General features: G+C 36.3%; 1 protein-coding gene, 1 non-coding gene and 1 pseudogene across 2 annotated transcripts; 1 reads left to right on the forward strand and 2 right to left on the reverse strand.

The window, feature by feature from the left end:
- Window positions 1–587: 587 nt before the first annotated feature.
- Window positions 588–12,427, reverse strand: LOC114723980 (callose synthase 5-like; annotated as a pseudogene).
- On the reverse strand, window positions 4,467–4,545 carry LOC114723998 (small nucleolar RNA J33). Its single transcript, XR_003738285.1, has one exon. It is a non-coding gene; the product is annotated as a small nucleolar RNA J33 (small nucleolar RNA).
- Window positions 12,428–20,282: 7,855 nt separating the features above from the next.
- LOC114723972 (mitogen-activated protein kinase kinase kinase 3) lies at window positions 20,283–25,984 on the forward strand. Its single transcript, XM_028910238.1, has 11 exons — window positions 20,283–20,814; window positions 21,940–22,257; window positions 22,430–22,517; window positions 22,678–22,740; window positions 22,870–23,030; window positions 23,311–23,386; window positions 24,032–24,091; window positions 24,197–24,304; window positions 24,410–24,646; window positions 25,169–25,272; window positions 25,394–25,984. Exons 1-11 carry the CDS (start codon window positions 20,363–20,365, stop codon window positions 25,653–25,655), a joined length of 1,929 nt encoding a protein of 642 aa, XP_028766071.1. The 5' UTR covers window positions 20,283–20,362; the 3' UTR covers window positions 25,656–25,984.
- The last annotated feature ends 206 nt before the right edge of the window (window positions 25,985–26,190 follow it).

Genomic DNA, 26,190 nt, shown 5'->3' on the forward strand with positions numbered 1-26,190 from the left:
CGACGATCACAGAGCATGGTGGATGTTCTTGAGGTCTCTGGAAAAATATTTTTGAGGTCTGGAAGACAATTTGTGTCTAGTTAATTTTTTATAGAAGAATTGGGTGGATGATTTTTTTTTAAATATTTTTATTAATTATATGTATTTGAATTATATTCTGGTAAAACATTTTAAGTGAATAAATATTAGAAATAAAGTGAATTAGTCATGTGTGTGTGGGGTTAATGTATCATTTTATATAATCAATTAGCTTATGACGATGATAATTTAATAAAATAAAAATATTACTCCACCGGTATGACTTTGAAGGGTTGATCTTGATTTTTAGGATTTTCTTTATATATTTATTAATTTTTTTAAATTATTTATATTGCAGATGATTAAAATGTTTTTTAAAAAAAAAAATCATATTCATTATAATTAATTAAATAAATTTATTAATATTAATTAGTTAAATTAGTGTTATATTACGGATCAGAGGAGTATTTTATTTTAAATTATTACTTACCACATTTTTAAAAAATTCAAAATCTTTCATTAGGTAACATTGTCAATATTATCACCCAAGAACGCAAACGACAAGGAGTAGTTAGGCCTGCGCCCATCTGACACATTGTTCTCTGGCCATTTCATAATTTGATGCTTCAGTTCTCTCTTAAGCCTATCCGTAATCCTAAACTCTGCTTGCACGATATACTATTTTCATCTTCAATCCATCCAATTCAGTTTCCTATCACCTGTTCTTCTTACTACCTGCAAGAATTCGCTGGATCTGAAGCCCTCTGCTGAATGCCTGGTTGTATAGAAGTCTGGTTTGAAATTCTGAAACAAATGGGAACCAAGCCAATATTGCAACTGGTGCAAAGATAACTGCCCCCATCAGGTAATCGTACCCTCTTGCCAGTGCTCTCACCGACGACCACATTCCAATGCCCCTCACCACAGGCCTGCACGCTTGTGCTATCTGCTCATGCAGCAAACTCATCATCAACTAAATAGTGATTCTTCATCAGTGTTTAAGCTAACTAAAGCTTTTTTATATCGAAAGATATATATATATATGTAGAGAGAGAGAGAGAGAGAGAGATGCCACGGGTACCATGACTAGTGCCCATCCTGTTGGTAAAAAGGCTAGTAGACTTGCAAATATGTCACCAAGTTTGAGATTCACAAGAGTGAACATTAAGACCAGACCAACAACGAACCCAATGAATAGAAACGATTTCAAGAGGCGGAACATCAGTTGGAAATCTGCACTGAACTTCTTTCTACCCATAGACACTATCTGTAGTCGTTTCAGATGCCAGCATTAAACAAAACAATGATTTAAATGTGACTGATAAACAAATTACTTATTATTCCTCCGGTCCTATTTGTAGTGTCATTTACACTGCAAAATAAGTCTTATATTTAGGACCGGAGGAGTAGACTATTTGTAGTGTTTGATAACTTGCATACCGACCTTTAGGATGACCATGACAATTACTATGACTATCCACGAGAGGGCGTAAACCTGGAGGTTAACAAAAGCAAAGGGAAGATTCAACATTACAGTTTGACATGAAGTGAAGGTACGAGATAACATAGAAATAGTGAGAACTTATAATTACCATGATGCTCTTGTGGCCTTCAACTACATGTAGATGATACACAATCCCGTACTGATAGATAAAGAAGCGCAAGGAAAGAACAACCTCCAAAAACCGCCCAAGAAGGCCAGTGTGTTGCAGATGTTCCTGTTCCTCACCCCACCACGATTCCCAGCTCTTGTTGGCAGGAACGCCAATACCCCCATGACTATGGATCCATTTAGACCAATCATCCCAATCGTCCACTATCTTCTGCCACTCAAAACCCGAAGGATTGAAAAGGAAAGGAGCAAACAACCAAGAACACACCATAAACCACATGGAGCCCGCCACAAGGACATATGCTATGGGACCTTTTGTGTATCCGTAAATCATGTAACATATGAGCAATACAGTGAGCTCTAGCCCTTTCACAAAGTGACTCCTAGAATATAACCGGTAGTTCTCTGCAAACTTCTCGTGACGGACCACAAAACCACGTCCAGTGGCTCTGTACTTTGCACCACCGTGCAGGAGAGTTCGCCCAAAATAATGCATCCTTGTTCCCAGTGAAAAAGTGAAGAAAACAGGAGATAGTTGTAACTGCATAATTATAAGATCAGTCAAGGCTGTTCTGAACCCTCTCTCGAGTCCAATTTCCATGATCATAGGAAGAATCATCAAAAGACCTATCTGAACAAGGGATTGTGAAGCCATCGCCGCCTTTAAGGGATCATCTTTACTTTTCTTGGCTATTTTCATTATGGAATCCTCCAATCCACTCAATGACAGGTAAAGTCTTCCGTATAGGAAAGCGTAAACTGTGATGACCACAGCCTGCGAGATAGAAAACGAAAGCGTCAATGCTAAATAATCAAGCACAAATGCAAGTTTAACAGCCATATAGCAACGTCGGATAACGGAAATTTAACTGGACTTTTCCGAAGACTTTCTGCTTAATTCTACATGCATTATTAGCATTACCATTGAGCTGACGTAAAATCCAACAGTGGTGAAATAGCACGACAGCATGCGGAAAAAGTCGAAACGATGCCCCAGCCGGTAGATATCCCTACTAAGTATCTGCTCTCCATTACCACAAGCCACTTTCGCTTCAAAAAGTGAGATTTGGTTGAGCCCCACATCTCTACCCTTTCCAACTTGGATATATTCATGGTGAGTAATATTTCCGCGCCTTAGCGTTGAGTTGAAACCTGCATAGGTAAAAAGGCCACATATGAAGCGGAGGATACAGCAGTTTATAAAGAAGTTTATGAATCTACCAGCAAAAATGTCCTCGCTAAGATTGATGCCACGGGAAGCCTTGCTTATTCCTCCTCGGGTAATGTGGAAAATTCTATCAAAAACGTCTGGATGACCATAGTGGAATCGAACTCTGTCATTGAACAAACCTTACCATGAGACAGAGAACGTCTATATCATACACCATTTACTCTAAAAATTTTCGTTCCTTCTTACAGCACCACAGAAATGGGTAAGCGGAACCCAGACAGTATAATTAAAAGATGCTGTAAGTTGTAACTTGCTATTTTATATCGAGGACACGAACTACAGTCTAAAGTTAAAAGGTTGCCTTTACTCTTTGCCAAAGAAGAAGGCTGCCTTTGTTTGAGTAGGGTCTATCCTTGTCTTTGTCTTGCTTTTAACAGGAACTTCATGATTTATCGTACAAACAACATAAACACTTCTAAGATCACTAGAAAAGGCACTTACTTTAGGGGTCTTGCCAGGACTCTTTGACCAATTGTCACGAAACTTGTTTCTTGATTTGACATAAACCAAGCCAAGGAAGAAACACTGCAACGAGTGACCAGAATTATCAATTTTCTTGCCAAAATAACAGACATCACAAAAAAAATATTGTCAGTTCTCTGGGGAAGAAGTTTCACAAGACCTGCCAGTGAAGACATGTTCACGAACACCTAATATAGTAGGTGGGCGGACCCCATGATCCTCACCAAATTCTTCCAAAAGGTTACGCATTTTCAGAGCTTCTTCCAAGTAATTGTCCTAGGAGGAAGTTGATCATCTTGCTAAGAATTAGTTCCCATTATCAACTTGTTACAGTTGTAACATTTTTAACTTTTACCTGGTTCATGTCTATAGTCTGAAGGGCTTCTCCTCGAGTAAAAATGATGGCATGATTCTGATTTTCAGGCTTCCCTTCTCCTAGCTTTGCTGGACCCGGCAGTTTTATTCGATACACTTCCTTCAAATAAGATACAAAAACAATCATTTACGAAAAGACAATGCGTAGATTAACACTTCTCTTGTTGAGTTAGTTATGCATTTACTTGGTCAAGATTGTCCACAGCTTTGATCAGTACAGAATAATAAACTTTCTGGGATTTTCCGCCTTCTCTTTCTTCAACTTCATCAATATACGCCACACGAAGCGTGGGATGGCTACACATGAAGTGCACTTCAAGATCCAAAAATAAATGCATCTAAAAGGACCCTATTTAAAATATCAGCCAGATAACATACTTAACCATCAAATTCAGAATATCTGTTGCACGACGATCTCCACTCCGCTTTTGATTCCCATAGTTCTGACAGGTAGCAACATATGTGAATTTCATGTCAGCCACAGACTCTAGACTGGCATATAAGGATCTCTGGCTCTTATTATCTTCATCCGAGGGATCAGTAAGAGCTTTATATCCATCGAGTATCTCTAACGATCACAAGACAGTAAAAAGATTATTATACAAATCACTTTGACAAATAACTTCTTTATTCATTTCCATGATGAACGTGACAATTCATTTCATTATACATTGGAAGTTATTTATAACGGAGAAGAGTGCTGACAAGTGACAAGATTTAGCTGTATATATGAGGATTTTACCCCCCCGGGGGGGGGGGGGGGATCTTCTTTTACCTTTTTCATTGGCCATATCAAGAAAAGCCTGGAGCTTCAGAGCCCGCCGGTAATACATCATTCCCCTAACTGCAGTAATTTATAAATACAAGAGATTTGCAAATATAAGAGAATAATTAATAATTAATAATTGGCCTAATTCATCTGATACCTGTCCTGCATAGCGTCTGTCCTCTTAAGGAAGCCCAGAGTCTGAGCTGCAATACATTCTCATCTTTCTCCATTATGTCACTGTATTTTTTACAATTAAGTCTCTCCATGAAGTTATTCCACTCATCTGAAAAATTTTGACATTTTAGCCAGTCTTATCTTTATCATTAAAAACTCAAGCTAAGTTAGTCACTACGAACCAGGGTAGATCTTTTGCAAGTAATATATGATTGACACACCATCCTCATTTTCAATCTCAAGGTCATTCTTTGAATAGATAGTCTCTTCACTGTAGTATGGAGTTAGGACACTGCAAACAGGCCGAATTCTATACATGAAGCACTGGCAGTTGCAGTGAAGCTAAAATAGCAATATTGCAATAGATACTCTAATTTACACACACACACAAACAGGACTTTGAATTAGCTGTGACAATGAGGAATGTGTACAAGAAAAAGCATGATGAGTGATTCTGGTAAATATAGCATTGGCATATATCTTCATCAGACCTGAATGAGAGCATTTTACGAACACGTGGTGCAAGTGGCATATCCATAAACAATGAATTGGTAAAGAAAGCAATCCTTCTGCGGGCTTCAAGGTTTGTTGGCACATCAATTGCAGATTCTTTCATTGTCAAGAGAAGATAAAGACGTCTTATCTGAAATTGCGCCAAGGAACCATAATAGTTCGTTACTTATAGCAGCCTCCTGAATCATCAAAAAATGGCATAGACTCTAACAATTACAAAAAATTTATCAAGCACCTGTTCTGCCGATTGTGGTGTAACAGCAGGTGGAAATAGTATAGCAGGTTTCGCATCAGTACCATCAGCAAAAAGTTGCCTTCCAAAATCCTTACTATGACCGAGCTCCACCAATTCACTGATGATGAACATCATCACAAAAATAAATGTCAGCCAAATATACCCCACATATTGCAGTACAAATTTAGTGCACGAAGTTCACCAACTTGCTTTCGTTCACCATCATGTCACTAGTAACCACTTCTAGCATGTCTTGCAGCAAGAGTACCACAGCATGTCGCTTGGATGGATCTGCTTGTTTCTATAATGTGAATGGAAAGTGCAAATGTCAGATTGAATACATCTGGACAAGAACTATTTGGAACAGAAATTTTTGCAAATATAGTCGAATTACCAAAATTTCTACAAGCTCCACAAACTTCTTACAAAGGGAGGGTAAAAAGCCTAGTCGGAAATTTGTGAGAAGTGTATTCTTCGCGATGTTGCTTTCAACTTCTTTGATGATGATGGATATCATCCTGTTCCACAACAATGATTTCAGACCTACTAGTTAAGTAATGATGCTGCAATATGAATATGAACTAATGTGCTTCAAATCGAAATGAATCTTTTCAACACAGTACCAAAAGATACCTTTTTTCATTTTCTCCGACCACCAAAGTATTCAGGATATTTTTGAAAGCTTCATAGCATTCAATCACAGCACATTTCATATATTCATCTGCACATATACGCTTCCAAATATCAGAGTCTCTTCCACGAAATTGAGCAGCCATATCCAGTGCTACAGGAATCTGCAAATGTAAATTGGGTCAACTACGGAAATTGTTGACAACCATAAAAATATCACAATCAAATCAGCTAAACTGACCTTGCTTGCAAGCAGAAAGGGAGGCCACTGAATAATTTTCAGGCTAGGATCTGATAATGAGTAAGGAACCAGAAGAAGATCCATCTCCCTGGAGTAATATAAACAAAAAATAATTCATGCAAACCAATCAAGAGATGGAAGAGAAGCTGTGTATGAACAAAAGCAAGAAATCAAAGAGTTTGGCTCGGAGGCCTTTCCTATCACTTAAAAGATCTTCCTCACGAAAACTGCAAATAATTTCATTCCATAATTGAGAAAATTTGGCAGCTTCACTCCTTCGGCTCGTACTAATCTACACAAACACACGTAGAAGCATAAGATGAACAACTGCGTTTGGCTTCACTATTTAGCAATGAAAAAACAATCGCAACCTCGGCAAATTTCTTTGACAACGTGAATTTTTTCCTTTGTTTCTGATCTGTAGGCACCAAGCATGTGTTGAATGCACCAGGCAATGACTGAAAACGCGATCTTAGCATGCCCAAGTGCGTATCTATAGTAAGTGAGAAGGCATCAACATTAGTTTGACTGTAAATAACTTCGACATCACATACATTGATCGTTTTCTGTAACCCATAATTTTCTTGACAGAGTAGGTTTGAGTTTCTGTTGGTGTATTTTACAAAATAAACAAAGCCAATATTATCATCCTAGTTTTTATCCTGACTTAACGAGCCAAAAACAAGATAAAGTTTATGATAACCTCTCCTAGACGATCCAAGGCTCCATAAAACACCACCATAAATGGTCGAGAAAACTGAATACCAAATTTGAGTATCCATAAAATAAACCTGCATCGACATTGTAAGATGAGATGACATGATTGATAGCCCAACCAAGTTTGGCTTCACTATTTAGCAATGAAAAAACAATCGCAACCTCGGCAAATTTCTTTGACAACGTGAATTTTTTCCTTTGTTTCTGATCTGTAGGCACCAAGCATGTGTTGAATGCACCAGGCAATGACTGAAAACGCGATCTTAGCATGCCCAAAGTGCGTATCTATAGTAAGTGAGAAGGCATCAACATTAGTTGACTGTAAATAACTTCGACATCACATACATTGATCGTTTTCTGTAACCCATAATTTTCTTGACAGAGTAGGTTTGAGTTTCTGTTGGTGTATTTTACAAAAATAAACAAAGCCAATATTATCATCCTAAGTTTTATCCTGACTTAACGAGCCAAAAACAAGATAAAGTTTATGATAACCTCTCCTAGACGATCCAAGGCTCCATAAACACCACCATAAATGGTCGAGAAAACTGAATACCAAATTTGAGTATCCATAAAATAAACCTGCATCGACATTGTAAGATGAGATGACATGATTGATAGCCCAACCAAGAAGACTATATATGCAAACATAACAAAGAAAAGATAGCGTACGCACCAAAAGTACAGGAACCCAGAGTGCCACAACTGCACCATAGTTATGTTGAGCTGCGCCAACAGAAGAATAGTTTGATCAACTAATACAGCAATAATTGAGTACATTGAAATCATGAAACAGGGAAAGAAGAAAGCACCGTCAGGAAAAAATTCATGCCAGGTATACTTGATATGTTTGATCTTCATTATTTCCTTCGTGGGTCGAATGAGAGGTTTTATCTGCAGACAGAAAAGAATTAGTAAATGAGAAGAGGTAATTAGTCTGGGCTAACTACTATTACATGCAAAAGTCACCTGGACGAAAAAGCTGAATATAAACTTCGATGCCAGGAGCAGCACCCAGAAAATAGTGTACCTATAATTCAAAGAAGAAATATTGACGATCAGCCAAATTTCAAATTTTAACGGAAGAAAAGGACCACAATATAATTTTGGAAACAAAAATGTATGGGGGAAACTTACTTTAGGAGGGAAAATTGGCTCTCATGCATTCCCCTTCCAATATAGATTCTTGGCTACGTACATTCAGAAAATGAAAATTGCTTTAAATTTTTTTAAAAAAAGAATCATAGTCACTAATTTTTCATTCATAAATTTGAAATATTCGATGGAGAAGAATGACTTGATAATTAATTTTAGCAAGCAAAAGCAAATGTTAAGTCAATCAACGTTCTCTCACATAAAGACTGCCCCAAAATCTTGACCAAAAAATTTATTGCCACAAAAGATACAAAAATATGATTTCATATAAATTTGTTACCCCGAGAAGTTTTCTTGTAGTGGATGCCACGTATAACAAGAAAAATATTTTATCAAAAGATTGGGATTTGATCAATCTCCAAAGATCAATTCTTTGAATTTAACTTGTATTGGTTCTCAGGAAACATATCTTAGAGGGTGAACTTTGCCAGTTGTCTAAAAGCAACTTCGCAGACGAGGGGTATTATTAGTACCGCGCTTGGTACCTCTTCTAGCTCCGCGCGCCCAAAGCAGTTTATTTTTTATTTTATTTTATTTTTTTGTCACAACCATGTAATCTGAATTTCAATGTTAAGTTACCATTTATGTTAACATATCTTTTTACGTTGTTAAAATCATGTAATCTAAAATTTTTATCACAGTCAAGTCAGATCTTAAATTTTAGGCAACGATTTCTAATTTTTTGAAGCACAAAAGGCGGCAGCTCTTAAATTTTTATATTTCAATAGGGGGGGCGTGTGCTAGGACGTATACATGAGCATCAAATGGAAAGAGTAATTTTATTTGAGAAGTACAATAAGGAGGGTATAATCATTGTTAGATTATAAATTAACTGTTCAAATTAAATATATACTTTTAGATTTTTAATATTATGAACGTATGATAATAATGAGGCAAATACAACTTGAAGCTTTGTGCTTATCCCGAAAGTTGTCACCCATATGCACTCTTCATACGAATAAAATTCAATTAACAGTCGTTCCTCAATGTTTTGGTTCTAAGATAAAGTGCATATTTGCAAACAAACTTCCAGTGTAGAATTTTAGTTTAAGGCCGTTAACTTTGCAAGTGAAACGAGAGCAATGCGTAAATACCTGTGACCACCATAAGAGGAATCTAACTATGTGCCAATCCGAGTTTTCAATCCAACGCCGGAGCATAGGGAAAAGAAAGAGAAAAGCTCCCAGTAAATTTGGAAGTAGATATAACACAACAACCGCCGCATACAATGCCGGAATGCCCTCGTGTTTCTGAGAAATTTTGGAAATGTCCTTTACTTGATGAAGAGAGTTTAACATCTTCTCCAGGCCATCAGGTAAACCCTTGAAGGAATGAATGTAGCAGACTGGAAGAATGACAGCCCACGCAAGACTAACAATGAGCTTGAGAATATTTCTTAGCACAGCAGTGAATTTCCATCGATGATAGCCAGGACAGTTCATCATAAGGTCCAAGATACCTGAATAAAGGAACAAAAATATTAATGGAAAATTGAATTCAGCGAGAAAGGGGAAATGGGGGAAATTAAAGCCAAACAATCACGTAGAGCCTGTTAAGTGAAGGTATCATACTTTGAAGTAAGCGTAGAATGGCTGCTGTAATGAATATGCTAGATAGACTATACAAGACGTGCTTCTGAAATACTTCCGACAGTGCAACACTTTCCCATGCTATAATGAACATCACCTGTCATAGTGTTCAAGCCATGTCATGACAATTTGAAAGATAGATGTTGATATAAGTATTTCCCTTATCAAATACCTGCAAAGCCAGCAAATAGAAGGTCCAGAGACGATCAAAACTATGGAAGATGTGCCAGAATGTCCGGGTCTCGACAAAATTAGATTTGCCAGTGCTTCCAGGTATTTTAGGGGCTCCTTTCCTTCCCTGGCACAAAATTTTTCATAAGCTTTTACCAGGATACTTTTCTATAGTCAGGGGCAGAAAATCTCCAGGGCAGATACCTGTGCCTGGTCACGTGTCGATTTAAAAAAATCACCATCATCACGCATGGGCCATCCAAGAGAAAAGCAATCAGATGACCTGTAAAAGAATTTGATGATGATATGCCATTTTTTAAATTTAATGAAGAATTAAACAAGCCAACAAAGTCATGTTCAGGATAATCCTAAAGGCCAACAGACCAGAAATACTCATTCAGATCATCATAGTTACACCAACTTAAATGAGGAGCTGTTCCATTCATGCTCTTCTGTGATTCCTGGATGATTATATATGTGTAATTCATCAGCCATCATAGAGCAGAAGTATCTGAGTAGAACGACAGTGTCCATGTCAAAGGGCAACATACCTTTTCAATAACTCGATACAGGGGAGTTATAACCTTGCGGAGGAATGCCTCGTCGTCACCACCATATGAAGGCTTGATATTTTCACCAGTAACAATGCTGACATTTCCAGCCAATAAGCCATGGAGCTCATATGCCATCTGAAATTATAATTGGTTATTGTTGGCACAATCAAAACAATAAAATCAAGCTATATAACTTTTTTTAAACAAACTACATTTTGAAAGGCATTCTGGCAGGACACGTGGGGTAACTCATAGAAAATCTGTACTCACATTGTGAAATATATAGCAAAGACATTCTGGCATGAAGCGAACATTAGATGCCTCGCCCCAGATGAGAAGATACAAACCCATGTAAAGTAGCTTCCTTTGTTGTGTATCATGCTGACCTTGAGGGAGTCTGAAAAATCATTGTCCACTTTCATCGTTAGAAATTTAGGATTTTTGTTCTTAACAACAAAAGTTAATCAATAAAGAAGTCAAAGAAGGGGTCAGGTGCGAAAAAACATGCCTGGAACCCAAACATGGCTCTAAGCCAATCAAGAAGATCTAAATCTCCAGTTTTCTGCTTCTTCTGCTCGAACGAAGGTGGCCAGTTCAAGCCACGAGTGTTACCGAGCGCCGAAACAGAAGCCTTGATCTGTTAAAGAAAGAAAACCAAAAAACTCGGTGTAAGTACCCCAAAAAAAAAAAAATCAAAGTTCCGCATCAATTAACCGTTGCAGAAGAATTACTTCTTCAAGCTGCATGATAGGCTGAGAAGCCCCAGCAGAATCCAGAGGGAGAATGTTATAAGGTGTATAGATCCCCGTCTTCTCCTGGACATCTCTAGCAGCCTCGATGATCTGCTCACACAAAATTTAATGCTATTACAACTCAAGAATTTGAATTGAATCATAGTGAGAAAAGACGAGGAACTTTCGTTGCCGAAGGGGTTACTAGGATATATGAGAACTAACCTCAGGCGATACTTCTTCGACCTGCTCGGTCTTGTTAACAGCACAAAGCACTTCAAAAAGCACCCCAGCAGTTTGGTAAGCTTTACCGAGCTGGGCTCTAGAAAGGAATTTCATGTGCAAAGAGAGCGTGGGAGTTAGTAAGCAAACAACGGAAGCAATACGTACGGGGGCGAGGGCGAAGATTCACGTGTCTACCTGTCTGCCTGCTCTCCCTGGGCAAGAGCTCTGACATATTGTTCGTAGTATTGCTTATAATAAGCCTGGATTTCCCTTGCATCTGTCTTCTTGACCCGAGAGGCCAAACTGGATGCATTGTCCTGCGTTCGATAAATTATTTTATTTGAACTAGGATTGAAAGGCGAAGTTTAATACAAATTCCTCCTGAACAAAGTAGCGCAAAGCGTAGCGTGCAGTGTGCAGATTTCCATTATCATCGTCAGTTCAACATCATGCCTCGGTGAATGCTTTGTTAATCGGTAACTCCAGATTTTTCTTAACATATTTTCTGTTCCCTCCTCTGAATATGTAGCCTTAAAGAGTTCATTTTTAGTATTACGTGTACTACGTAATCATAAAATGAATAAAATATGGTAAATATCTATCTGTCTTTTTAATTTCCAGAAACATGAATGAGAAAGGGAAGTGTTCTTCTTTACCCTCTCTAACCGCTGGAGCAATAACGTCTTAAACTGCCTTACACCACGACCACTGGAACTTTGATCTAACCGATGCGCTTTCTCGAACGCATAGAACCGACCTTACAATAATACAAAAACAATATTAAAATACATAAAATTGAGCCAACGGTTTAGAAGGAGGAAGAGATTTTAGTTTGGGTGCGTACAAAGGTAAGAAACCCGGGGGCGCTCGTTTTCGATCTCATTAGCTACTCGAAGAATGGGAGCGATGGAAGCGAGAGAGGAGGGAACAACTTCATTGTCGAAGACTTCGGTGGAAAACGTCGAGGAGGCAGCACTTCTCGAAGGTCGCCTCGCCAGCTGCTGTCCCGGCTCTGGATTCGACATTGTCGCCTAACACCCCGAGGGCGCGATTTAGTTAGCTCTCCATTTCAATCTGCACTCTGCAGTTTAATCTCCTGATGATCCATGACGGATCAGACGACTTCAGTCACCCGTTTCGTTAATGCAGAAAAACCAAATTGGAAATGATGTCGACAGACTTGCTCAGAAGGCTTAGAATTACACAGGAAAGTACTGAACAGACGCGGGATTCATGTAGTTTTCACAGAAACCAAACGGACAATATGATAAAGGTCAAATCTGAATGCAATGAACTTGAAATTTAAATAAAAACAAAGGAGTGTGGAAAATCTACCGGAAACGATATGTTGTGTACGTGCGCAAGTGCATGAGATTATCGAAGACTCACTTACGGTATATAATTGAAGACGAACCAGTAAAGGAAAAGGACTTTGAATGCTAGAGTCGCGCAATGTGAGTGCTGCAAGAGAAGATCCAATGATTGGGAGGAAGGAAAAATGGAGGCAGAGAGAAACATAGAGTGAATGAAGGCGGGAGAGGGATGGGTAAGAGAAAACGAGAGCAGTTTGAATGGACATCACACGTGGCAGAAGGAGAGCTGAGTAATAGAGGGAATGACGGGAAGGACGTTGTTCTCGGAAGAAGCCCAGCTGCGAAAAAAAAAATGAAAAAAAGAAAGGAAAAAAGGGGGGAAATGGTCTTGTTGACGTGGCCTTTGAACGCTTCAAGCTTTCAATTCAATGGAGGTCCGCTTTAATTTCTCTTTCCCCCTTTCCTCTTTCTTTTCTTTTGCTTTTCCTTCTTCTGACCTGGCTGTAAAAATAAATGGAAAAACTATATTGGAGGTACCTATACTTTTTTCAATTTTCAATTTGATATCTATGTGTTTTTTGTTCTTAACTAAATCTTTATTTTCCTCTATTAACATCATTAATCCTTATGTAGAGACTAAAAATATCAATAAAACAAAGTTATAAGAGCTAATGTTGTTAAAAAGATAAAATTAAATGTTTAATTAAAGGGAAAAAAACACATAGGTATCAAATTAAAAATTGAGAGAAAGTATAAGTACCTTTAATATGGTTTTCTCAAAATAAATAAACAACCAACCTAAGTCAGCTCCACAAGTCAACTTGACTCTATCTCTGTGTTGGTGATTCTTGTGGATCACTCCCGTCTCCCGTCACGTGCTATACGGCAATATGCCCGTTGATACTATTAAATTATTTTCGCAATTGAGGGGACGCTTGGGAAATTTAAGGGGCATATTTTTTTTTTCGTAATTTAAAACCCACGGCTTAGATAAGCCATTTTTTGTTATGTACAAGGAGAATCATGTTTGTGAGTAATTAATTGTATTGCTCAAGACTTATTTTATATACCCAACCACGGAGATGTCCATTAGTGGCGTATCATCATCATCATCCACATGTTTCCTGGCAAAAAAAAAAAAAAATCCATATGCACGTCGATCTGATGGTATACGGTACGGATATCATTATTATTTTCTGTGTTATGAATTTTATAATATGGATTAAAAAAAGCTACGCTGAGGCAATTGTATTTTGAAAAATGATTCTACAATTATTTTCCTGCCGTTGATGATAAATCCAAAATTTATTACTCTTCCGGTCCTTAATATATGACCCAATTATTGAGTTGGTTTTGATCCTAAATATAAGACCCATTTCTCATATTTATCAGTTTTCTCTAAATTACCCTTATGAATACTCCCTCAACCATATCAAGTAGAAGAGGAAGAAGGGGTATTAAGAAATATGATTATGATATTTTGGGAAAAACGTGTCATATTTTTTATAATTAACTAATCTACCTAACTTCTGTAATCTAATCAAATTAGTTAAATAGGTTTTATATTAAAAACTGAAAGAGTAGTTCTTTTGCCTTTCGTCCGGAAACAAGTGGATTGCTTCTAAGAAATTAGGGGTCTGTTCTGTTGCAGTATTGCTCTATTATTTTTCCATTTTTCTAGAAGTCCACGTCAGCTATGTTACGTAACGTAATGTGTCCAATTATTAATAATTTTTTATCAGTCAATTATTAAGAGTTTTTGTTTTTAACTAACATCAACATCATTAACATAAATGTGAAATTTAAAAACATAAAAAGGTGGCCGGCTTATAAATTGTAAATAATACCAGTACTCATCGTTAAGTGAAAAAAAAGTCTCATTTATTTCAAACAATATGCTTGGGTGCACTCTATTACAGCGAAATTAAACGAGTTTCTCAACCGATATTCTTTTTTGAGAACAATAATATGAGAATTGATGACCATATTAATAAAAATGAGAATGATGCGTGGGTCTCATTTCTTGATAAATATTTTTTATGAGAACGAAAATATACACTACCTCATATCTTAATTATAAGAGCTAGTTGACTAATTTGATAAAATTAAGAAAATAAACCAAGTTAGTTATTTGTGATAAAATCATTTATTTACAGCAGAATGGTATACAGAGTCAACAAATCTCAGTGAATAAAAATAAGGATTTATGGCTACACAGACTGTTGGGGATAGTTTTAGATCTGGTCCAAGACGAAATAGACAGGTGTTGTTTTTTCTAAAATATTCTTGGTAATCAAATGTATTGATTAAAACTATTATTATTAAAATAACTACATTAGAAAAAATACATAAATATGATATATAAAATGGATTGAGATTTTATATTTAGAACCAAAATAAAAATCAAACGAGATCTTATATTAAAAACGAAGGCAGTATATACTAGAATGATGGGAACTAGAAAATTGACTGTTCTAATATATACTTAATAGAAAATAATTAGCATAACATGACTTGGTTGGGAAAATAAAATACTACTTCTGATCCTAATTATAAGAGCTAGTTGACTAATTTGAGGAGATTAAGAAAAGAAGTTAAATTAGTTATTTGTTATAAATAGGTATTGTATTTCCTAAAATATCCTTACTAATCAAGTATATTAGCTAGAATTACCATTGTTAAAAGGATTATTTTGAAAAAAATACGTAAATATTAAAGACAAAATGAATTGAGATGTAATATTTAAAATCAACATAAAAATCAGATAGATGCGAGGTAATAAAAAGTTATGATGCGATATACTAATACAATTAATTTTATCAGCAAAGCCACCCGTCACATTTGGAGTGGGGTGTGAAAATAATTTAAAAAAATTGAAAATTGTTATTTTTGCGATAAATATTTTAAGAAAATTAATAGAGTTGACCTGGTAGCAATCGGAGAATGCAGCGTAAAAAACGCAATGGATTGGAGTGAGTTGGCCCGGGGCCCGGGATGACCAGTGTGGAAGGGTGCGGACGAGGTCGCTGTAGCGCGGCAGAAGCTGCAATACCAACAGTTGACAGTTGACAATCATGACATGTCCAACCAGTAAACGTCCCTTATGCTCGCCCCATTATCACATGCTCTCTCCAATAAAACTTTTTATTAATTACTCCTCCAGGCCTTAATGTAAGACCCATTTAACTAATTTGATTAGATTAGGAAAGTTAGGTAAGTTAGTTAATTATAAGAAAAGTGACACATTTTTTCTAAAACACCATAATCATCTTTCTTAATACCCAATTTCCCTCTTCTACCTGATTATGGTTGAGAGAGTATTCATAAGGGTAATTTAGAGAAAATTGATAAATATAAAAAATGGGTCTTATATTTATGACCAAAATCAACTCAAGAATTGGGTCCTATATTAAGGACCGGAGGAGTATTAATTTAATTATTGCTGTAAAACGGCTATTTCAATTCCGCCTGCCATCATTTTCATTAATTACCATTCCAGTGTATTTAATAAAAGAGTCAGTTAAGTAATTTGAATAGATTAAGAAATTAAGTTAGATTAGTTATTTGTAATAAATATGTGTTGTTTTTCCTAAAATATCCTTGTTAATCAAATATGTTGATTACAACTACTATTATTAGAAGAATTACGTTAAAAAAAATATAAATATGAGAGACAAAATGAAGTGGGATCTTATATTTAAAAAGGAAATAAAAATCAAACAAAATCTTATATTAAAGACCCAATGTAGTATTTTATGTCTTAGTGTTTTGAAAAGTTTAAGAAATAGTGTGACAAGTAATGGTTTTTATATTTTAGGTAGATAAAAAACTTCTATGATTATATTTATAATTTACTTTTAACATGTCTTATCAGAATAAAAAAATCTTAAATCTCATGGATTATATCTTAAAATTTAATAAATTTTCAATGTTATTCGTATTTAATATAAATAATTTTTTTAAAAATAATAATCTGCATGATAATAAATAAATAAATAATGAAATATTCCTCTCATCCTATTTATAGGACAAAGAGAGAAGGTATTTTTTTGTCCTATTTATAGGATACTAAGAGAAATTTTTTGTATGGATGTACAATTTTACCTGTCATTTTTTATTGTATTGATTTTGTTTACATAGAATATAATGTATATTAAATAGAGATAAATTTAAAAAGTTATTAAATTTTAAATGAGAGTTAATAAAGTTTAAGGTTTCTTTTATTTGTGTGAAACATGCTAAAAGTGCCTTATAAATAGAATCAGAAAAGTGATACATTTGTATTAAAATTTTAATAATATGATTTATGAGTGGGATTAAAAAAACCTCCTGACTTTCCAGATGAGTGGTATAAACCTAATTAACGTTGAATTAATAGTATATTTACATTGAAACTAAAATGCAGTAATACCTCTAGTCCTAATTATAAGACTTCGTTTGTAAAGACTACAAATAAAGTATTATAATTAGAACATGAGGTAGTATAAACCTAATTAACGTGGAATTAATAGTATATTTACATTGAAACTAAATTACGATGGGAAAAGTCCTCCATGCTTTTATTTGGAATTAAACTAGAAGGAGGGGGGATTTGTGGATGTTTTTTAATACCTGTTTTGTATGCGGCATGCACAAATGAGAAGGCAAAGAATAATTGAGTGGAAGGATGATGTGAAACCTGTGCATGCTGTTTACATTGCCAATGCATCCGATATTAAATTTATGAGACTTGAGAGAGTAAATATGAGAAATATGCTACGTAAAAAAAAAAGGAAAATTATGCCAACCATCCGTGAGGCTGAATTCTCCATAAGGGCCTGGACGTTGGAGATTTTTTTTTTCCCCCTGAACTTCATTTTTCTTTTTCTTTTTTCCTTGCTCAAATAGGCTTATAGCATTGGACAAACTTACTATTGCAATTGACGAGTTCTGTATTGATCTAATTGTCTTTTGTTCTTCATAAACTTGCCAATACTGAACTAATGAATTCTCACTCTCCCCACATCATTTGAGGTAGTGGTTTTTTTTTTTTTCCCCGACATAAAAGGACAGTTCACAAAGCTTTGAGGACTATAAAGCTAACAACTCCGTAACAATTGGCTCCTTTTCACTTGTTCGTGGCAATCATAGTAGAATTATTTGCAAATAGATGAAACTTTAGTTAACTAACGGAGCATGCCTAAAACACACAAGGCATTGAATTCGAGAAAATTATTACCCTCAGTTTTTAATATAAGATTTTGTTTGATTTTTATTTTGATCATAAATATAATACATCAATTTCACTTAGTCTCTTATATTTATTTATTTTTTTCAAAATAGTTATTTTAGTAATGGTAATTCTAGCTAATAAATCTGATTAGTAAGGATATTTTAGAAAAAATAATACCTATTTGTTACAAATAACTAACTTAACTTACTTTCTTAATCTACTCAGATTAGTCAACTAGCTCTTATATTCAGGACAGGAGGTAGTATTATTTACAATTGGAGCTGATAGTGCTCAAACATAATATAATAATATTACTTTTGATCCTTTATATAATAGTTCATTTCACTTTTATTTTGATTTTAAATATAAGATATCAATTCATCTTATCTATTATATTTATTTTTTTTAAAGATAGTAATAGTAATAACAGTAGTTTTAATCAATGTACTTGATTGGTAAAGATGTTTTAGAAAAAATATATTTATTTATTACAAAAAACTAACTCAACTAATTTTCTTAATCTATTCAAATTAGTTAACTAACTCTTATATTAGGAATCGGAAATAGAATTAAATGTTAGATGATTGTATTAAAAAAAAAGGGTGGGTTCTCCTATTTTGTTTCAATAAAAATAATCCCAGCAGGCTTCTCACCAAGGGTCTTCCCATGAAGCCTCCCATCGCACGCTCAATGGCATTCCCCTCTCTGTGCTAGTTGCAAACCCAAGTGCCTAACCTTGCTGAGGGACCCAAAACCAATTTGATGTCGTAGCCTGTGCAAGATTACTCGCGGCGTCACAAAAGTAGCCGTGTGTATCCAAAAACGTATTCAGCTACATCCGCTTGACTCGTCTTTTGATCCTGGAAATAACTCAATTTGTTCATTTAAGAATTTTTGTTTGCCATATGCTAGGAAAAATGTTTAAATCCACATGTATTTACACATAATGCATATATAGATGGAGATTTGTTTCCGTATTCTCTTTTTTTGGCAGGCACAATGTAAATATCTCTCTCAATAAAAATTTAAACCGTGATTTATTATATTATGAGGAACTAGTTCATTCGAGTATAACTAATACTGTTGGAGTTAGCGTGTTCTTTCATTCTAAACCCTTCTTTATTTTACCAGAGGATAACGATGAAGAGAAAAAACTATACGGCTTACATTTTCGGTAAAAAAAGTCAATAACACTTTTTGGTTATTCTGACCTTGCATTACAGTAATTATAAAATTTACTTCCGCCATGTCAAAAAACAAAGTTGAATTATAAAAATCAATTTTTTTTCTAATTTTTCTCAAAACCCAGTCAAAACATTGACGAGCTCTACTCAAATATTAAATAACACAATCGGTTCAGCGTCAATCTAAAATTTTTCAAACCCTTTTATCTATTTATTTATCAAAATACTATTTTTTAACCAAAAAGTTGTCAGCTTACCCCACTCATCTAAATATCTGTGGATATATGTATGTGGCTGTGTGTGTACATATAATGCACAACCACTCCCTTCGTAGGAACCTCAAAAGGAAAAAAGGCAAATGTTTAAAATCCATAAACAATACCCCATTTCGATTTGTAATATTCTGTATTCATTGACAAATGAAAAATTGCAAATAAATTGTCAGTTAAAAAAAAACATAAAGGACATGCTACAATTGTTTGATAAAAAGCATTTTTTTAAGAAAATTAAAATCTAGAAAAATAAACTTTGACTTAATAAATAAATAAATTACTAAAATAAATTACTATGTCAAAGTAGTTACAAATATCTGTAGCGAAGGCAGAAGGCATGAATGCATGATCGGTGCATAGCGGGGCTGCTTCAATTATTTGAGTACACCCTGAACCGACGTGTATTGTAACTAATTCCACCAAACCAGTACGCTAAATTATTGTGAGTGGGCATCTTTGGAGTTTTTTATTTATCAAGATTACAAGGAGTTCAACAAGAGGGAGATTAAAAAAAAATTAAAAACATTAGCTCCAAAAAATTTAAAAAACTGGTCCACATGTTTTTTATCAAGACATTTTTAAATTAGTTAAAAATTCTTCAAGATATTTTTCACAATTTTTTTAACTGCCGGTACTGTTACAATTAACTGGCTTGTGGAGGAGCAGACATGCGCTTCTCTCTCTCTCTCTCTCTAAGAAATTGCCATGTCATTTCCTCGCTTTATCCAACCACCGTCGCCGTCCTTCTCCTACCCCTCATTCTCTCTCTACTTCTCTCCCTCTCTCTCAACCTTCTTAGCTGTCCTACACTGTAGCCTTTTTGTTCCCTTCACCCTCTTTCGTCGTTTCTTCCCCCTTACAAAGCACTCCACAAAACTAGTCTCACCTTTTCCTCTCTCTTTGCTATTTCTTCTTCAACTACTCTTTCTTCCTGAGTTCTCCTCTCTCTCTCTCTCTCTCTCTCTCTCTCTATTTTAGAATGCCCGCTTGGTGGGGAAGAAAGTCCAGCAAGAATAAGGAGGAGCAGCGGCAACAGCAGCTTCCGCAGCCTGAATCACATGGCGGAATTCAGTTTAATTTCATCAAATCACCGATCAGGAATGGTGCCAAGAAAGGAAGAGACAAACCTAAGAGCTTTGACGAGGTCTCAACCGCCATGCTCTCTCGGAGTTCACCCAGAGCCAGCAGGGATTTTACTCCCTCCGCTGCTGCTCCCGTTGGTGGATCGTCCTCGGGATTTTCGTGTTTAGATTCTGATGGTGGCGAGAAGATAGGCCTCCCCTTGCCTCGACCATCGGTTTCGTCCCCGCAGAGCTTGGGGAACGATCAAGGAGATGGAGATGGTTTGGGATCTGCTTCGATCTCTGGTTCAAGCGTGAGTTCTTCTGGGTCCTACGATCACCATCCCATCTCTCAATTTGATGTCATCAGGTTGGGTTTCCGGAAAATTCCATCCCGCTATTTATTCCCCTTTTGGGATTTCGTATATGATTTCTTCTTTATGTATTTTGGGCTCTCGGTTGGCTTTATAGCGATGGTCTTTTCTCGGAAAGAGTAATTTTTGGCGAAAGCTGCCCGTAATCATCGATCCAATAAAGTGGCTTTAACTTCGGCTTGAGTGTCCTTTTTCTCTCTCTGTTGATGATTGTATAGTTGGACTATAATTGCTTATTTACTCAGCTTATGGGATTCCCTTTTATTACAACCAGTATCCTGAAGAAGGCTAGCTAGCTATTCCGTTTCTACACTTTTTGTTCAGGCTCTCATTTCCCGTTCTCCCTTTTCGTCTGGCCGACAGCTTTTTTCGCTCCGTATTTTTAGTTCTCGTCAAGACAGCCAAATTCGCAATAAGAGGTCTTTTTACTACTCCTGGTGTAAGTACGCCCCTCCCTGGCCGCAAACGTGTTATAGTGTCAATTGGCAGTTCTCAACTACCTTTAAGGACTTGCAAGTTCATCGGGAACAAATAAGATTTATAATTTGAGGGCGAGTTTCAAATGTCAAGTCCTATCCTTGTTTTGTAGTGCTACCGCCGGTCTCTCTTTACCTAGTCCACAGAGATAAGAAAAGAAGTTAAATTAGTTTTTTGTAATTAATGTGTCAACAATTTTAATAGTCTGGCTTTCATTCATTTAAATCTGAAAAAATGGTCTATTAAATAGGGATATTTTAGGGAAAAAAATAATATGATAGACAAAAGTGGATAAGGTGTTATATTTAGCACCACACCAAAGTCTGCGAGGTACCGTGTTTAGGGTTGGAGGGAGTATTTATATATTCAGATATTCTCTCGATTACCTCTGCTTTTCGCTCCAAAGTTAGGATCAATGGTTTTAGATGGCGTTTATGCAACATATGTCCATCGTAGTGGCTTCCATGAACTCTCACGATGTGGTTACTTTCCTAAAAGGAGGGAGGCTGATTGTCTAGTTATTCCTTTTAGTTCTATAGTAAGCAACAAGCAGAAATGAGACATTGATTTTTGAATTTGCCTGTACAAGTTTTCAGTGTGCTCCAATCTACTGCTGAACTAATCCATTTCATATCTTATCCTAGGGGACGAGGTGATATGAAGATTAATATGAGGTCAAAAAGCCCTGGTCCTGGGTCTAGAGGGCCCACCAGCCCGACTTCGCCCCTCCATCCAAGATTGCATGTTCTAAGTATTGACTCTCCTACAGGCAAGCAAGATGATGGAAGGAGTGAATGTCATCCATTGCCTCTACCACCAGGTTCACCGACTAGCCCTTCTGCTCTCTCCAATGCAAGAATAAATAGTCTTCTAGAAAACACTACCAACAATCTGTCCAAGTGGAAGAAAGGAAAGCTTTTAGGACGAGGAACATTTGGTCATGTTTACCTGGGATTTAATAGGTAATTCTGTTAACGTTTTTGTTCTTTCTTGTCTGATAATCTGCAGTAGATTTACATCATACATCTGCTTTATTGCTAATGACATTAGTATTACAATTCTATTGTTTGCAATTCCATACACTGGACAAACTGCTGAAACTAGTCTGCTTTCTTTTTTTGGCAACAATGATAGTGAAAGCGGACAAATGTGTGCAATAAAAGAAGTCAGAGTTTTCTCTGATGATCAAACATCGAAAGAGTGCCTCAAACAGCTTAACCAGGTAATTCCATCATGCACTGAAGATTTATGACGATGATTCTTTATTACATGCTATGGTAGTTTTGCAGCTCTTTGCATATTTGGGATTGGAGTTTGCTTTAATTCGTTGAAGTATCAATCAGTTGTCTTAAAATTTATGATTTTTTCTCATTTTATCGCAGGAGATAAATCTTCTCAGTTCGCTTTCGCATCCAAATATTGTTGAATACTATGGGAGTGAACTGGTATGGCTAAATAGTCATATTTGAGAGTCATGTGTGACATGCACTGAGCTGTGTGCATTGATACATGCCCCATAGGAATGAAGATAGGATTCATATATTATTATATGACTATATATGCCATTTTTGCAGGGAGAGGACACACTTTCTGTTTATTTAGAATATGTCTCTGGTGGTTCCATCCATAAACTACTTCAGGAATATGGCCCATTTAAAGAACCTGTTATTCAGAATTATGTTAGGCAAATTGTCTCCGGACTTGCCTATCTGCATGGAAGAAACACAGTGCACCGGTAAATTCATTTTGGATTTAGTTTTGACGTTCTGTCAATGCAAAAACTTTCATCCTATTAATGAACTTTGTGACCCCGTGTATCAAAACAAATTCAAAACACACAGCAAGTAAAATAACTTAGTTACTCCGATTAAGTGGGTCCCCTTGTTTATTAGATGCTGTATGGAGTTTTTCGCTGATAGTGGATCAAATTAACACGTTGGTTATTCTTAATATATAGCACTAAATTGAAGTTTCTTCACCCTTTCTCATATGACTTTCCTGGTTTCCTTTTGCAGGGACATCAAAGGGGCTAATATACTAGTTGATCCTAATGGTGAAATTAAGTTGGCGGACTTTGGAATGGCTAAACATGTGAGTTCATCTTAAGCTGTAAATAATGAACTGCTTCTTGCCCGCATCAGAAGTATATATGTAGTGCTTCTGGTGCTGCAAAATAACCAAAGAATGCTGCAAAAGCTATCTGTGAGGGCTGCTTAAACATGCTTCTGTTGAGAAAGGCTATAGTTTTCAGTTTTACTCATTATCTAAATACATTCACCCCCTCCCTACTTTAAACAGTCAAATGCGCATGCTTCAATCACTCTTGTTGGTACAGAGGAAAACGTAAACACATTTGTATTCAATTCATTCACACTAGTTTCATCTATATATGCCCAATTTATGCTAATAGAGATGCATCTCGGACGTCTTGACTTCTTAGCAGAACTAACAGATTACTTCTAACTAGTATAATTCTAACTAGCTATTAACTTCACTAATCTCACGTAACACCTTGTACTTAATTTGTTTAGCTTGACAGCTAGCTCACACATGACTCACCCGAGTTCTTCATGTTTTGCTTTCACTTATCTCTTCTAGTCTTTAGAACAATAGCGCACAGTATTTACGTTTAGGAAGCAAATCTAGTTTGGGGAACTAAAAAAACAATTAGTTTCTATCTTTTTGGCTTCTGATTTATGATGACAATCATCCCTGAATTTCAATTGTTTTGGACAGATAAATTCTTCTACCTCCATGCTCTCTTTCAAGGGAAGTCCATATTGGATGGCACCGGAGGTAAAATTTCCCCCTTCTTTGAGATTGCATGATTCCTTCAGAAACATGCATATTCTTCTCTCTCTTATTGTAAGTGGTGCTGAATCCTTAGAATTTCTTCTTCAGGTTGTTATGAATACAAATGGCTACAATCTTGCTGTGGATATATGGAGCTTGGGATGCACAATTCTGGAAATGGCGACATCAAAACCTCCATGGAGTCAGTATGAAGGGGTGCGATTTTGGATGTTTTGGCAATTAGCTTATATTGGCATTTTTGTTATGACCCTATGACATCATATGAGAGGCCAACATGATTTCATATGTTGGATTCAACAGGTGGCTGCTATTTTTAAAATTGGAAACAGCAAAGATATGCCTGACATCCCGGAGCATCTTTCAAATGATGCCAAGTCTTTCATACAGCTATGCTTACAAAGAGATCCTTCAGCTCGCCCAAGTGCTCAAAGGTTGCTTGAGCATCCCTTTATTCGTGATCAATCTGCGACAAGAGCTGCCAATGTCAGCTTAACCAGAGATGCTTTCCCCTACATGTTTGATGGAAGCCGGACTCCGGTATTGAATTTGATGTTTATTTATGTTCTTTGAAAGGTTAATTTGCCTTGATTCAATAAATGCCAATCTCTACTCATGGGAACTTAAACCATTGATAAATATGCTCCATTCTCATAATGTTAACAGATAAAGTGCAGTAATCATAGGGGAATACTTTCATGACAAACACACTATATGTCCATTAAGTGTTCTTTGTGCAATATTTCATTTTGATTATGAAGTGAGGCATTAAGCTCATGTCCATCATAAAAAAACGAGGTGATTGTCATGTCTGTAGATTAGCTATTCGCTTGTCTATGTCTCAACCCTTTTTTTTCCTTAGCTAGTGCTTGGGATGCCACGCAATGAAGCTTATACATAGGTGTGAGAAAATTGAAGCTGAATAATAGACTAAGCATATACATAAAAGGGTTCCCATAAAAGTGATAAGAATATTATACAATTTTACCGTGGTTATTTATAGCTGCTTAGCTGTGAGGATATGTGAGCTGGATCTAACTCTTTATTTGGATTGGGTTGCAGCCACATGCAGAGCTTCATTCCAGTAGAACAAATATGACGTCAGTGGATGGAGATTATGCAACAAAGCCAACTTTTGCAGCTTCACGAGCATTGAGGAGCCCAAGGTATAATATTGCATCTGTTTAATTTATTATTATGATCTGGTTTATCTATCATAGCTAGTTTTATGTTCCGTCATTTTTATATTATGTAGACTGACCTGATAATTGCAATTCCTTTGTTCAGAGATAACACAAGAATGATTACATCTTTACCAGTATCTCCCTGCTCAAGTCCATTGCGGCAACATGGATCAGCATACAAGAGCTGTATGCTTTCTCCTCCACATCCAACTTACACCACGGTGGGACAAAATACCTACAATTTCAACGATCTCTCTTCATATCCAGTGAGATCAAACGCCACCTTCACTTTAGATCCTTGGAATGAGAGATCCCTATACAACGCCCATACACCTGGCGGGTCCCCAAGAAGGAGACTCATTTGAACCGAGTGTAAATACCTTTAGAACTAAAATCTTTCTTGGTCTCCCTCCCTTGCATGCGTGGTGGACTCTGGGTTAACCTCAATCCGAAGCACAAACTCCCTATTAAAGATTCTAATTGATTCTTTAAACATGAGAAGCGGGCTAGGGAAGGAGGCAATGACCTTGGCCGTTCAATGCATAGGGACTGTGGAGACCTTGGCTGCCTGTAGCAAATACTTGAGTATTGTAAATGCAAGGTGCTTAGTGCTAAGTGCCGATACAGTACACTTTTATGTTGTATATTAGTTCATGGCAGAAGCGAGAAGGAAAGAAAAAGCAATTTTTCCATACTATCCTTTTTCCTTTTATGGTTTTCTGGTTGGCAAAACTGTAGGTTTTGGTGTTTAGCTGAGCCGGGACCCCAGGACAAAGGTTCTAATTCGGGGTAAAGGAAGGAATTTGAATGTTGCTTTTGTTTGACTTAATTGGAGGAAAGAAGAGGGGAGAAATTTTAATATTGGCTTTGTTTGGTCTGGAAGAGAAGGGAAGTAATAAC

The sequence above is a fragment of the Neltuma alba genome, unplaced genomic scaffold, assembly GCF_004799145.2.
Source record: "Neltuma alba isolate B1F8T4 unplaced genomic scaffold, ASM479914v2 tig00012163_pilon, whole genome shotgun sequence".
Taxonomy (NCBI): domain Eukaryota; kingdom Viridiplantae; phylum Streptophyta; class Magnoliopsida; order Fabales; family Fabaceae; genus Neltuma; species Neltuma alba.

Bases quoted from the DNA above. Each gene is read 5' to 3' on its own strand.
- LOC114723972 (XM_028910238.1), top strand. From the start codon at position 20,363: ATGCCCGCTTGGTGGGGAAGAAAGTCCAGCAAGAATAAGGAGGAGCAG. The intron at 22,518-22,677 runs GTAATTCCATCA...ATTTTATCGCAG, and splicing joins GCCTCAAACAGCTTAACCAG to GAGATAAATCTTCTCAGTTC. The intron at 23,387-24,031 runs GTGAGTTCATCT...TGTTTTGGACAG, and splicing joins ACTTTGGAATGGCTAAACAT to ATAAATTCTTCTACCTCCAT.